This window comes from Pezoporus flaviventris, unplaced genomic scaffold, assembly GCF_033815535.1.
Source record: "Pezoporus flaviventris isolate CSIRO_AGI_PZ_B2104156 unplaced genomic scaffold, CSIRO_AGI_Pfla_v1 ptg000007l, whole genome shotgun sequence".
Classification (NCBI taxonomy): Eukaryota; Metazoa; Chordata; class Aves; order Psittaciformes; family Psittacidae; genus Pezoporus; species Pezoporus flaviventris.
In genome coordinates, this window is record NW_026892555.1 from 49,788,889 (window position 1) to 49,801,052 (window position 12,164).

At 36.4% G+C, this 12,164-nt stretch overlaps 1 protein-coding gene across 3 annotated transcripts in view; it reads right to left on the minus strand.

Annotated features, from left to right (window-relative positions):
• The window catches only part of LPIN2 (lipin 2), a 45,268-nt gene that overhangs the window by 25,302 nt on the left and 7,802 nt on the right, over nt 1-12,164 (minus strand). The window contains exons 1-3 of one of the 3 annotated variants that reach the window (XM_061448697.1): nt 9,829-10,418; nt 4,985-5,185; nt 3,218-3,313 (exon numbers count right to left, since the gene is read on the minus strand). In XM_061448697.1, coding sequence (XP_061304681.1) covers nt 3,218-3,313; nt 4,985-5,185; nt 9,829-9,915 — 384 coding nt within the window. In that variant the 5' untranslated portion in view covers nt 9,916-10,418. Of the gene's footprint in view, nt 1-3,217; nt 3,314-4,984; nt 5,186-9,828; nt 10,421-12,164 lie in introns of those variants that run through there. The other 2 variants (XM_061448699.1, XM_061448698.1) reach the window with 2 other exon arrangements.

Consider the following 12,164-nt stretch of genomic DNA (forward strand, 5'->3'; position numbering starts at 1 on the left):
GAACCAAGTTCACTAGATGGATTACAAAAAAAAAAAAAAAAAATCAGAAAAATATTAGTATTCTTACAGTTTCAGACATAAACAACTGATTTTATTAGCAAAAAAAAAAATACCTAGTCAGTGGAATGTTTCTGAAATTATCTACCCTCGAGCACACCAGTCCTATCCATGCTTAGTAAAGGTGTAATAAAAATAGGCTAATCCACTGCTGTCTGTTTAATTTGAAACAGATTCATAGAAAGGTATAGGTTGGGAGGGACATCTGAAACATATCTGGTCCAATCTTTAGCTGAAAGTACGGCCACAGATTAGGTTATTCAGGGCCTTGTCAAGCCAAAGGTCGAGTATTTCTAGTAAGGGAGAGTCCACCACTTACCTAGGCAACCTATTCCTGTCTTGTTCTTACAGTGAAGGATTTTTTTTACATGTAGCTGGAATTCCCCCCTTTTGTCCCTTGTCTTATCACCAGGCATCCTTGTGAGAGAGTGCCTGTCTGCCCTGTAACTACCTTGTAGGTATTGCAAGACTGGTTAGATCTTCCCTAGGCTGAAGACAGCCAAGTTCAGCAGCTTTTCTTCTCCAACACTGATAATCTTTGTGGCTTGCCACTGGACTGCCTCCAATTTTCCATGTCTTTCCTGAACTGGGGAGACCAGGTCTTGGTAGATCAGAGCTGTGTTCCAGGTTTGCCCTGACATATCCTAGGGTGAGTGGAACAATCCCACATCCCTCCATCTGCTGGTTGCACCCCTGATAATGCAGCCTAGGACACATTTGCCTTCATTGTTGCCACAGTGACAGCCTTTACAGCAGAGATGTATTTCATCCAGTCAGACCCCAGCCTGTACTGCTGCGTGGGATTCTTCCAAATCAGATGCAAGACTTCACACGTATGTCGGTTAAACTCTGCATGAATCTTGTTGGTCTAGTCTTCCAGACTGCCAAGTTGGCCCTATGCAATGGCCCTTTCTGACCTGTCTACCTCTTCTCCTAGTTCAGTGTTACCCATAAAACTGGTGAAGGTGCAGTCAGCCTTGTCATCCATGTCAGACATTATTTACGTAAAGCATCTTTCAAAAATAAAAACTCAACTATAACTTACCTTAAAAAGTCAACAAATAACCTTCAGTTATCTGAAGGACTAATTCAAATGAAGGAAAAACTTTACCACTGGACTGCCCACGGTTTATTTACATCAAAACAAGAAACTTAAGATACTGACACCTAAACTGAAAGAAACTCACTGAGAAGAGACAAGGTGGAACAAAAGTAGAAGAGAATGGAATGTGCATAGCGAGGAGAAAGAGAAAAGGTTATGGAGCTCGATTTCATGGTAAGAACAGAACTAATTACAAGATGCCTGTTATTTTACAGGACTCTTTTGCAGATTATTCAGGAACTACACTGTGATCAGAAACAGTCAAAGCACTGATCCTACTTTTAATGTGTTCAAAGTCTTAACTGCTTTTATTTAATATTAAATTCAATTTTTCCACTGAGTTGAGTTACACACGAGCTTTTTTCCAACTGGTATGAGAGAGAAATGGAGAAAGGAGAGCAAAATACAGCCTTATACAGCACCAATGACACACAGGGATTTTGCACTGTGAAAACCTTCAAATAAAATTATAGCACATAAAGTTAGTATTATACACAATTAGTGACAAGCCAGAATAACAAGAGAAAATCTAAAAAAGTCACAGAAAAGTTAAAAGAAAGCTGGCAAAAAACAAAAGATGCCTGGAAGTACATTGTAATAGTCCCAATTTGCATTAATTGGGGCGTGTGGTGTTACTTCTGAATGTGTCATCTGTCACATCTGTGACATCTGTCACTTTTCAAGATGTGAAAACAGCAAAGACTGACCACCTGAAAGCACTTTTCTGAAGCAATCAGGAACTAGTGACAGCTTTAACATTTATACCTTAAGCACAGCTTCAAAAGGTGACCGTAAGGACACATGGATCAGTACCAGAAATACTGAGGGGAAAAAAAATGTCTAAAAGCACTAAATACAAATCAGTCCTCCGCTTTGTAGCTATCTAGTTTTGGCATGAACTACAAGCTTTCCAGATCACATTATACACTCTTGTTACAAATCAAAATATACTAAGCAAGTGCAATAGTTACTTTAAAACATCACACTGGGGACAAAGGTAGTGTTTATCACTCTTCTTTCTGAAAGTCTTAAGAATTAATGGCTGACACTGCTTTCAGTTTTGATTTTAATCATGAGGTATGCTAAAACAGAACCCAATCTTCCTTTCTCTTAAATGTTATGAATCCCTATCCTAAGTTACCATTTAGAGTCTTAGTGCTTATTTTCACCTTCCACTTCAAATTATATTTAACTCCTTTCAACATGTGAGCTTCCACCAATCCTTCACGGTAAACAAGTAGCACCCTAATCTAAAAAGTGGATCAAGCTCATTTCCTTAAAGGATTTCGATTCCTAGTAACAACAGGAAGCTGGCACTTCATCTTTTACTTCACTGAGACAAAGTTTTTTCTTCTCTCCTCTATTTTCATTAAACTGTTTGTAACTCTCTATTGAGTATTTCTTTCCTTCTGTCTTGCTGAACTATGCCAATAGATTCAAAAGCTGTCAAAACCAAAGCTCAGGACTGACAAATATTGTGATTTCATAGGTCCCATATCCTTAAGAAATCAGAGTGAAAATGAACCGTTATTTCTGTTTTTCAAGGGCTTCCAGCTGCAATAGGTTCTTGGGAAATTAATTACTGTACTATAATACAAGAATAATTCTCAAATTGAAGAAGTTACTGAAGAAGATTTCATAAATAAAATTGTTAGAAACGGTGCTAAAAATAAGACAAATTAAAAATATGCCAAAATAGACAACTTTTATTAGTACAGCAATCAGTAGCATAAGCTATAAGAACCTGAGGCAAACACTATTATAAGGCACTGCAATATGTACAACTGCAGTCAACGAGAACAAATTTACTACAAAGTAAAAAATAAAATAAAATGCAACAGATCTTTCAAAAAAAGCTCTTAAAAAAAATAGTTACTTTGTTACCACTGGTAGCAGAATTGTACAAGGCACCAAGCATCTTGCAGCATATGAAAGTGATGTTAAGATTCAGTCACAGAATATCCAGCTTTCATAAAAGTTACAATATTGGCAACACTATATTAGTAATTAACACATTCCTCTGTTAATATTGCATTGTAGCCATCACGAAGCACTTACATTTTCTTCCTCAGTTTCTTGTACAAAGAAAGCTTCTCCATTGTCACCCAGTTTCATATGAAGATCAACAGCATCACCATTAATTTCTATATCAATCTGTGGAAAAAGACAATTTAATGCAAATAATTCATCATAAGGGAAAGCACTGACCTTAAGGCCCACTTATCTCAGAGTAAACTTTGTTCCACTGTATTATCATGCCTCTTTCTCCTTCCTCTGCTTTTTGAAAGAAGTCTGTTATTATAATCGTCTTTATTTTCTTAATCTGCAAAATACATCAGCTCCTAAGCAGACAGCCTAACACCTGTAAAAAAAAATAAATCTGAAGACTGAATCCTGTTCAACTAATTTGGAGAACTAGAAGCATAAATAATAATCATTCATCTAGTCTTTATTTCTGGGAAGAATGATTGAGACTGTTCATGTTCACATATTTAAAGCTCAACCTGAACTGAGGCCTGGTATGAATATCAATCCTGAATACCAAAAGTTTAAGATGAGAAACCAGAATTCTGCTGGAGGCAGGGTTTGTTTCAAGGGAATAGAGATTTGCCACAATTATTTTTGCAACTCAGTTAACCCAGTTATTTACCTCCTGGTAAATTTATGGGGATATGACATAGGACCACAACCCTTCTGCAACCATACCTTTTTCACCAGAGGAAGAAGGTTTTTATTCTCATAAAAAAAGTACTTAAACTGTTATCAGCATGCTCATTAAGAAAAACACTAGCAAGTGGGAAATCAAAATTAAAAAAAAAATAAAAAGAGACAAGAAAACTGCTGCTAGCCTGTGTTATTATGATAAACTTGAAAGTTTAGTACATGTAGCTCTCAGTATGGACCGTAAACAAAAACCGGCCGTGACATAACCACTCTTTTAGTTGCACTTTAGTCTCCTTTTACAACCGAGATATAAAGATGGGGGCAGTTTCCTGAAGTGTCCTGTCACTTCTGTGAAAAGCCACATATAATCCTGAGGATTTATGATCTGTTTAAATCAATCCATCCTTGGATAGCACACCCACAGGCAATACTGTCATACACAGTACTCCCTACTGACAGTAACGTAAAGTCGCCTCCCCACAATAGGTCTATTTTTCTGTCATATTTACAGTCCAATCCAACTCACTCCCTAAGCATGAGTACTAAAGCCTATGGAAAGGGGATGGCAGGACAATCTGGTCAGGCAGTGCTACAGTCTCAGACTGACTGGACAAGGATATGTATCAGGTTCTCTTTCAAACATGCCCACACAGGAATGCTTGTGGATATTAATAACTGCATTTTCTACTGCATATCAGCCTTGAGCAGAGCTAGCAAGGAACAATATTTATGATAGGTCACCAACCCTTAAGATATGCCCTAGCTGTCCTCCAGATATTCCAAAGAGATGCTTGCAACATCAGGGATCAGTTAATTGGCACTAAGCATTTCTTTCCCAGCAAACTTAAATAAATAGCAACGTAAACATTTTAAGACAGTGAAGTCTCTATGTTTGTACTATTCTTTTTGCACAGCTCAAGAGCTGTCAAAACTTTTCTTTCACAGTATTTTTGTTTTGCAGAGTCCTTAGATTAACACAGGAAGTTCCGTTTTATATTCCAAAACTATCACTCTATACGTCATGTATGAGAAACTGCTCTGTACTAAATTAGCCTGCTAACTGGGTATGTGGGGGGCTGGGAAAAGAAGGAAAGGGGGGGGCGGAAATAAAGGAATGCACTGGTGTCCAAAACTTTGGCTTGGCTCGCTTTCTGAACTTACCACTTTTTCTTTAGAGCGCAGTACACCAAGCTTCCCAAATCGGACATGAAAAGGAGAACACTGGTATGTACCATCCTGTTGCCGGACCACAATGACATCAATGCATCCTGAAAGGGTGGCCTGATTAATACCTTTGTACAGCTCCTTCACAGTAACCAGCACTTGTCCTGCAAGTTGTCCTACGTAGTTCATAGTCTGAGACTAAGAGAGAAGAAGGGGGAAAAAAGGTAAATAAACTTAATAATCAAAGTTTTTAAAATCAATTTTATGTCAAGTTTACACACTCACGCACCCCATTATTTTAAGTGTAAAGAGTTATCTTACCCACCACCTACTTTCCATAGGTTTCTCAAAGTTTCAATCAAGAGAAAACAAATCTTTTTACAGTTTTTTTTTTGTGGTTGTTCATACTCCGGACATCAGAAAATTGAAAAATAACATGTAGTCTAGGTGAAGTAATCTTACTAGATGGGAGTAAGGAGCTGAGAACAGAATACAAGGAAAGGAAGATGCATGCAGTAAGAAGATTATGCTATAGTCAAACAAAAAACCCCGCAGAATCGCTTATCAAACATTCTGCCTACTCCATTAAAAACACTTAATTGAACAAATGAATTTTGAATGACTGCAAATCTTTCAGACTAAGAACACAACGTGAACTATGACTGCCAATAACCGATGAAGTCCAAAGACTTCTCAGAACATCTAAGCTTTAAAAGAAAGAGGAGAGAAAACTGTTCTAATGGAAACCTAAGCGCAACCCCTTCTCATTCTGCTGTCTCCTGCCTCCCACCCAAAAGACTGCTACAAGCTCATTTCAAATATATCTGAGCAATTACTTGCCTCTGAAGCTAAGGGTATTATTTGGAAGACCAAAGAGCCACTTCAAAAAAGCAACACGTAACAGGGCTCAAACTGTAGAAATCCTATTTGGGGATAATATTCCTAAAAGTAAAAAAAAAGTGCAGTGAATTTCTTTGTATATTTCCTAATCTATTTTTATTAGCCCCTGAACAAGGTTTAGAGTTGTTCTTAATACCTCTAAACAAAACAATATTGCACTAGAAGAGTTTTTCCTCCTGATACTGCTTTCATTATCTAGATCATAAGTTACTTCTGCTCTGAGACTTCAAAGTCTTCTTTACTGTAACACAGGGTATACTGCATTCATTCAAAAGGAAGCTACTTTTGTAGCATCTAACAGTACCAATATAATTTTAAGCACGCAGGAGATTCAAAACTGCTTTCACAGACTTAAGAGCAGCTATGGAAGTATTTTTCTTCATCTCAGGCTTCTCAAGCCTAACTTATAGTACCTAATCATATTTAGATTTTTTGAAATAAAAAATAAAAAATAATCCTTTCTCTTTACAAGACTCAAAAAAGAAGATGGGAGTTTTCCAATATAGATGTAAAACTGTTTGGAAATTACCCACAGAATTACTATGTTAGGTAACATGCTAGAGAATTTTCTTCTGCAGCTTTTGTACAATAGGGCTGATGAAGACAGAACAGCCTGTCACTGAGTGACTAATAAGATTAGCAGAATGGACTCCCTAACAATGTTAGTGATTAATAAAATTCAGTTTCATCTCTAAGTAGTTTCATGGATAACTATAAAATTGACTGCTTGCTAATAAAATAATAGCTCATCCTTGAGTGAATAAGATACATAGCTGGGTGAATAAGGGGAAGTCTCACTTCAACCTTTCTTCTCCTGACCCTCTTAATGAGCTGATTTTAGCTCCCTGGCAAAAGTCTACCTATTTTTTGTCATTGTTGTTTCAGTGGGTTAATAATTTAGATTAGCTCAGAGAAGAACATGACAAACACCAGTCACGAGACACATGGCAGTACCAGAAAGCTAGGGGAAAAAAAAGGCTGGAGTAGGGAACCGAACACCTTTCCTTTTGACAAGTGAGATATTTGCTGCATCTCATGGAACTGTAACCCAAGACAGAAAGCTAGTAACATCTCTGCTTTACTGTTTAAGCAATTAGTCTTCTGCAATGACAATCATCTTTAGTTCCAATCTTAGGAAAAATTCTCTAACACAGGCATTATCATTCATGGCTATACCTTGGCTGCTTCCAAGAGGAGTCTACGGTATTGGTTTACTAAGAAAAGTTGATTTCATGTCACCAAGGAGACTGAATTGGTTAAAAAAAAATGCTGGCATTATCAGTAATACAGTCCTTAATAGAGTGCCTATTCGTATATTTCATTTTAGGACTTGAGAAGTGGTCATTAGCAAGGAATTTAATTAAAATCAGAATTTAATTAAAAATCAGAATTTCACAACTGCTAAGAATTGAGTTCAGTTGATGAATAACCTACTTTTTCCTCACATACATGCTAACCGACCCTGTCTAGCCACAGAAAAAAAAAAAAAACTTAAAAGACTGAAACATTCACCTATTTTTCATATATTCTTGCTTTTGTGTAGCAAAAGTTATCTCTCTTACAGATCTCAGTTACATTTCTGTAGCTCACTGCACAGCCATAAAACATGCCTAAACAGAATAACCTCTTTTGTGTGAAAGTTACGAATGATTGAACCTACTATTAAAAACATTGTTTATAAGGAAAGTAGCTTTTTATGACACAAGTCTTAATACAAACGTTGCTTTGTGTATTGTAAGTAAACAGAATTGTTGATCAGAAAGTAGTGTGCATTATTGCTTATCAGGTTGTAGTTCAACTTTTAACATAAGGGTTCACTTTTGAAAGATAAGAAGGGTCAAACTGTGGTAAGCAAATGATCAAATAGAAATGAAGTGTCACTACATACCTGAAAAACATGAGATGTTGAATTTATCTCAAATGTCAACAGAATTGCAGCTAGGAAATTTTAAAATGGGGGAGAGAGGAACTGCTTTAAGTTTTATTGTACATTGTTGGAAAACTTGTGGTGAGCAATAGGGAACCTCACTATAGAGCTATAGAGAAGAACAGAGTAAAATGTTATTGTGCTAATTCTTGCAAATACAACAGAAATAGCCTTATCACAGAATAACTAGTAAGACCAAATATTTCCTCAATAACACTATTTCATGCTTAGTAAGCATTCGTTAAATAACACTGTCCTGAAAGCAGAGAAAAAAGAAGAGCAGTATGCCTTTACAACCTACTAGAAGAACCTAAAAGGCATGCCAGTTTCCAGTTCTGAAACTCAAGACAGAAGTTTGATGGACAAGTTAAGAAAGGACAACGAAGCAGTATTTCATAATACCATTTAGCTTTAGGTGTACTTTAGGTTTTATTTATTTTGCTATCCAAAGTATATATATTACCTGAAGCAGTCAAATTCCAGAACTCTGCTGAAGTTAATATCGCTCACTACTATTCTTCTAGGATAGCAAATTAAAAGGCTAGCGATACCTAACATACTAGCTAGTTTGCAAAAGATTTTATAGCTGAATATGTTAATACTGCCAAGGTAAGTGCAATGGTAATTGGAATGGGGGAAAGGATCTCTCTGACCTATATCACAAAAAAAGATTTTTTTTTCTGGCAAGAAGCCATTACATTGCAGAAGTCAGAAACTGAAACTGCCTCTTTTCTTTCCCTTTGAGAGACAGCATAAAAGTAAATACAAAATAAGAAAATAAAATATCTATGGCAGAAGTTTAAGAACTAAACATAAAATTATGTGCCTTCATCTATAAAATACTCAAATCAGTTAAACTAAAATTAAGCTTGCATATGCTGGTTGACTTCTTTATGTTACAGCAATGACTAATAGAATGGCCCTCAGAAATAACAATCAAACAGTAATACAACTCAGATTAAGTATCTAACATGTTCTACATGATAGCCAAATTTTCAGAGCTTATCACCAGGAAATGTTTACATTAACATAACCTGAGCAGGACGTTTTGTGGATAGGAATTGTATCTATGTACTAGTAACAAACATGTTATTTTGGCTGCTACAAACCCAACATGTTTTCTTGAATGATTTTTTAATGTTATTCAGTAATATCCATATACAAGTGCAAGACACAACCAAAGTCTGCCCACAAATTTGTGTTTTCTGTGCATTTAGAGTACTGCTTTAGTAACAGTAAGCTACATTTTTGTGTTCTTAAAGCTAACACCTTTTGTACAGGTGAACTCCTATGAACACGAACACTACAAATACCCAATTCAACAACAGAAAAAGAGTGCAAGTTACCCAAAGACAAGCTGTCAGATTGCTCTGAAGACATACAGCTTCAGAGAGCATGAATTTTAACTATCACTGCAAGAAAAAGTTATTTAAACATAGATCTTAGCTTGTAAGAGGGTAGATGTTCATACATCCCATTTATTTCGACATACATTTAGAGGATTAAAAGACAGTCTAATACCACGTGATGTAAACAGTAAATACATTGCATTTATTTCAAGGGATTACGTAGAAAACAAAAACATGCATAGCAAGGGTTTCCCTCAATTTATCTCGCCTATATTTGCATTTATATATGTATTTATGAGTGGGGCACTTTCCTTAACCAACGAAAATCTTTAGCAAGCATTTTACTAGTCTATATTTCATACCCTAAAAAGATGGAGGAGTGGAATAACTATGTGAAACAGGACAACTATACCATCAGGTCTACTTGGCAAAAACAGGCAAACACCCCTTTGCTCCTAAGTAAAGATTTTAATTTGGGTTTAGGATTGCTCCTGGTACTGCACAGAGCACTTAAGAGAACAAAAACAGGAAACAAAGTAAGTCTTTTGAATGCCTAATTAAAGTCTTGCACACACTATTTGATATAGGCTGTCAATTTTTACGCATTTTAACTATGCAACAGGAAATTATATAACCATACTTAACAATAAATCTGTCAAACTCACCAAGATTCCAGAAGGAAGTCTTTCATGGGCAGCAACAACTCTTCTACTAAAGTCATCTTCAAAACCATCCTTTTCTGAGAAATGCATCTCAGAAGAAGGGAAACTAACTTTCCACAGTACAGATAAATACAAATCTTGCAGCCATAACAAAACGTTGTACCAGCATTTCTTCTCTTTCCATTGAAGCAGAAGAATTATGTAAATCTTCTAGTCTCAGAGAAAAGTATTTGGTATATTTTCCCATGCAGTATTAAGATTAAAAAGGAAGCACTTCTTTAAGAAAGCTCACACAGAAACTCCCTCACCAATAGGCTTTGCTTGAAATGTCACAGCCCCCTTGCGCTCTTGGAGATAAGCAATAATACGGGCACACTTGCCATATGTTTGCACTGATAGGTAATGATCTTGTTTTACACCAAGTCACGTGACTTTAGCTGGAGCTCCCATGGAAAGAAACAGGGATTTAGTTAATGATTCTTAAGCAAAGTCTACATTAGCTCACTTGGAGACTTTTTGCCCACTGTTGCAACTCTAGCACCTGTAGCAGCATTCAAAGTCCTAGTTCAGCCTGCAGCACACCTAATTCAAGAATGCCTGCTGCCACTCCATGTGCCTGCTCCCTCCCCTAATTGCTTCACTGGGCTAGCTAGTCACATTTTATGGGACAAATTTGATGACATTTCAGGGTCTAGTATTTATGGGCTATTTCTCCCCCTTTCTGAAATTGCATTACAACAGTAAAGAGAAAACTGACCTGGTGCCAAGCTTATATTAAACCACACAAAACCAATGCACACAAAACTAAGTATTTTTCCTGAGAAGTTTTCCTGCTTTCTTTAAGCTGAATTGATAAAGCAGTACAATTCAGATGTGTGGACAACACATACATGCTTATTGTGTACCTAGCTCCATGACTGAGAACAAGAATCAATTTTCAATCTGAGGAATTTTGATATGTCATTACTTTTCAAAATAGTATTGCGAATAGGTGCAATAACTGAGGGAGTGCAGGAGTATAAGGAAACAAGTCTACCCTGAATGTGAAAGACATTCTCTAAAGACCATTACTATTCCCTCAATGTAGACATATTCTCATTACCTTAAACCCAAGCATATCCTCCCCACCCTCAAGGTGTTACTTTATGTCTGCTACAGAAGATGCTGGAGGAATGCTGCTTGAACTGCAATCTAAAAAATAATTTAGGATCCTGCTACTACATTCACACTATTCTCCTCCAAGTTTTGTACCATTTATGTATTAGGCTCTGATGCAAAGACAATGAAACACATTACTGGCTGCAGCCAAATGTAGGTTTCCAAAATAACTAAAGAACTACACTCAAGACTAAAACTAAACCAGTCTTGATGACACACTCCTAAATTGAGTGTTGGGACTGCTACACCTGCAAGTAAGGCTGCATAAGCTGCTACCACCTCTGGGTCCTTTTCTATAGAATGAATGTTTAATGTAGCTCTTCACAAGAAAGATTACTGATTTTGTAAGCAGACATGACAGGTACTTTCAAAAAATATTAAGAATTAATAGACATACTCTCTGCTTGTTCATCACTACTTTATCATGAGTGTTCCGTTAATATACGGTAAAAACCACACAGGTATGAGCAGGATGGAAGCCAGCTTTGCAAGATGGTGCTTCTTTTCGAACACTTTTTACTTAGCTTTATATTCATTGGTTTGTGTGTTGGGTTTTTTTCTGTACAATGTTTTATCCATTCTATATTAGTATTTCAGATTGATATTATTTTCTTCAAAGCTTCTAAAAGCATTTCAGAAGACAGACTTCCTATAATACAGATAAAACTGCAGTCACTGCAGTAAGGTAAAATTAAGCCAGGTAATAAGCTTTGCACATTTAGTAATCCTCCTTGTCTTTTATTTCTCAAAATTAATAAGGTAAATAAAACATAATTCCATCCGAATAAGTTTCAGTTCTACATAATTTGCTTACAATTGACACAAGAAAATTAGCTTTAGTTTTGAAAAGCAAGTGGGCCAATACGGAAATATTAGAAGCAATGTTTTTCATGCAACCTTAATCAGGTCTTTGGTGTGAGTAAATTTTAGTGTGGTTTAGCCTTAGAAAGCACATGAGTTTTTTCACTAGCTTCATGCAAGTTAATACTGCTAAGAAAGATCACTCACCATCCTAGGTTCTTTTTTTTTTTTTCCTCTGCTCCTTGCGGATCTACGCATCTTATCGCATTGCTCATTAGTCAAAATCCCTGGTGGGAAGTACGATACCATTTTAAGTGCTACTTTTCTATAGTAACCTTCATGTCAACCTCATAAAGTTTAACCATGCCAAGTGCAAGGTC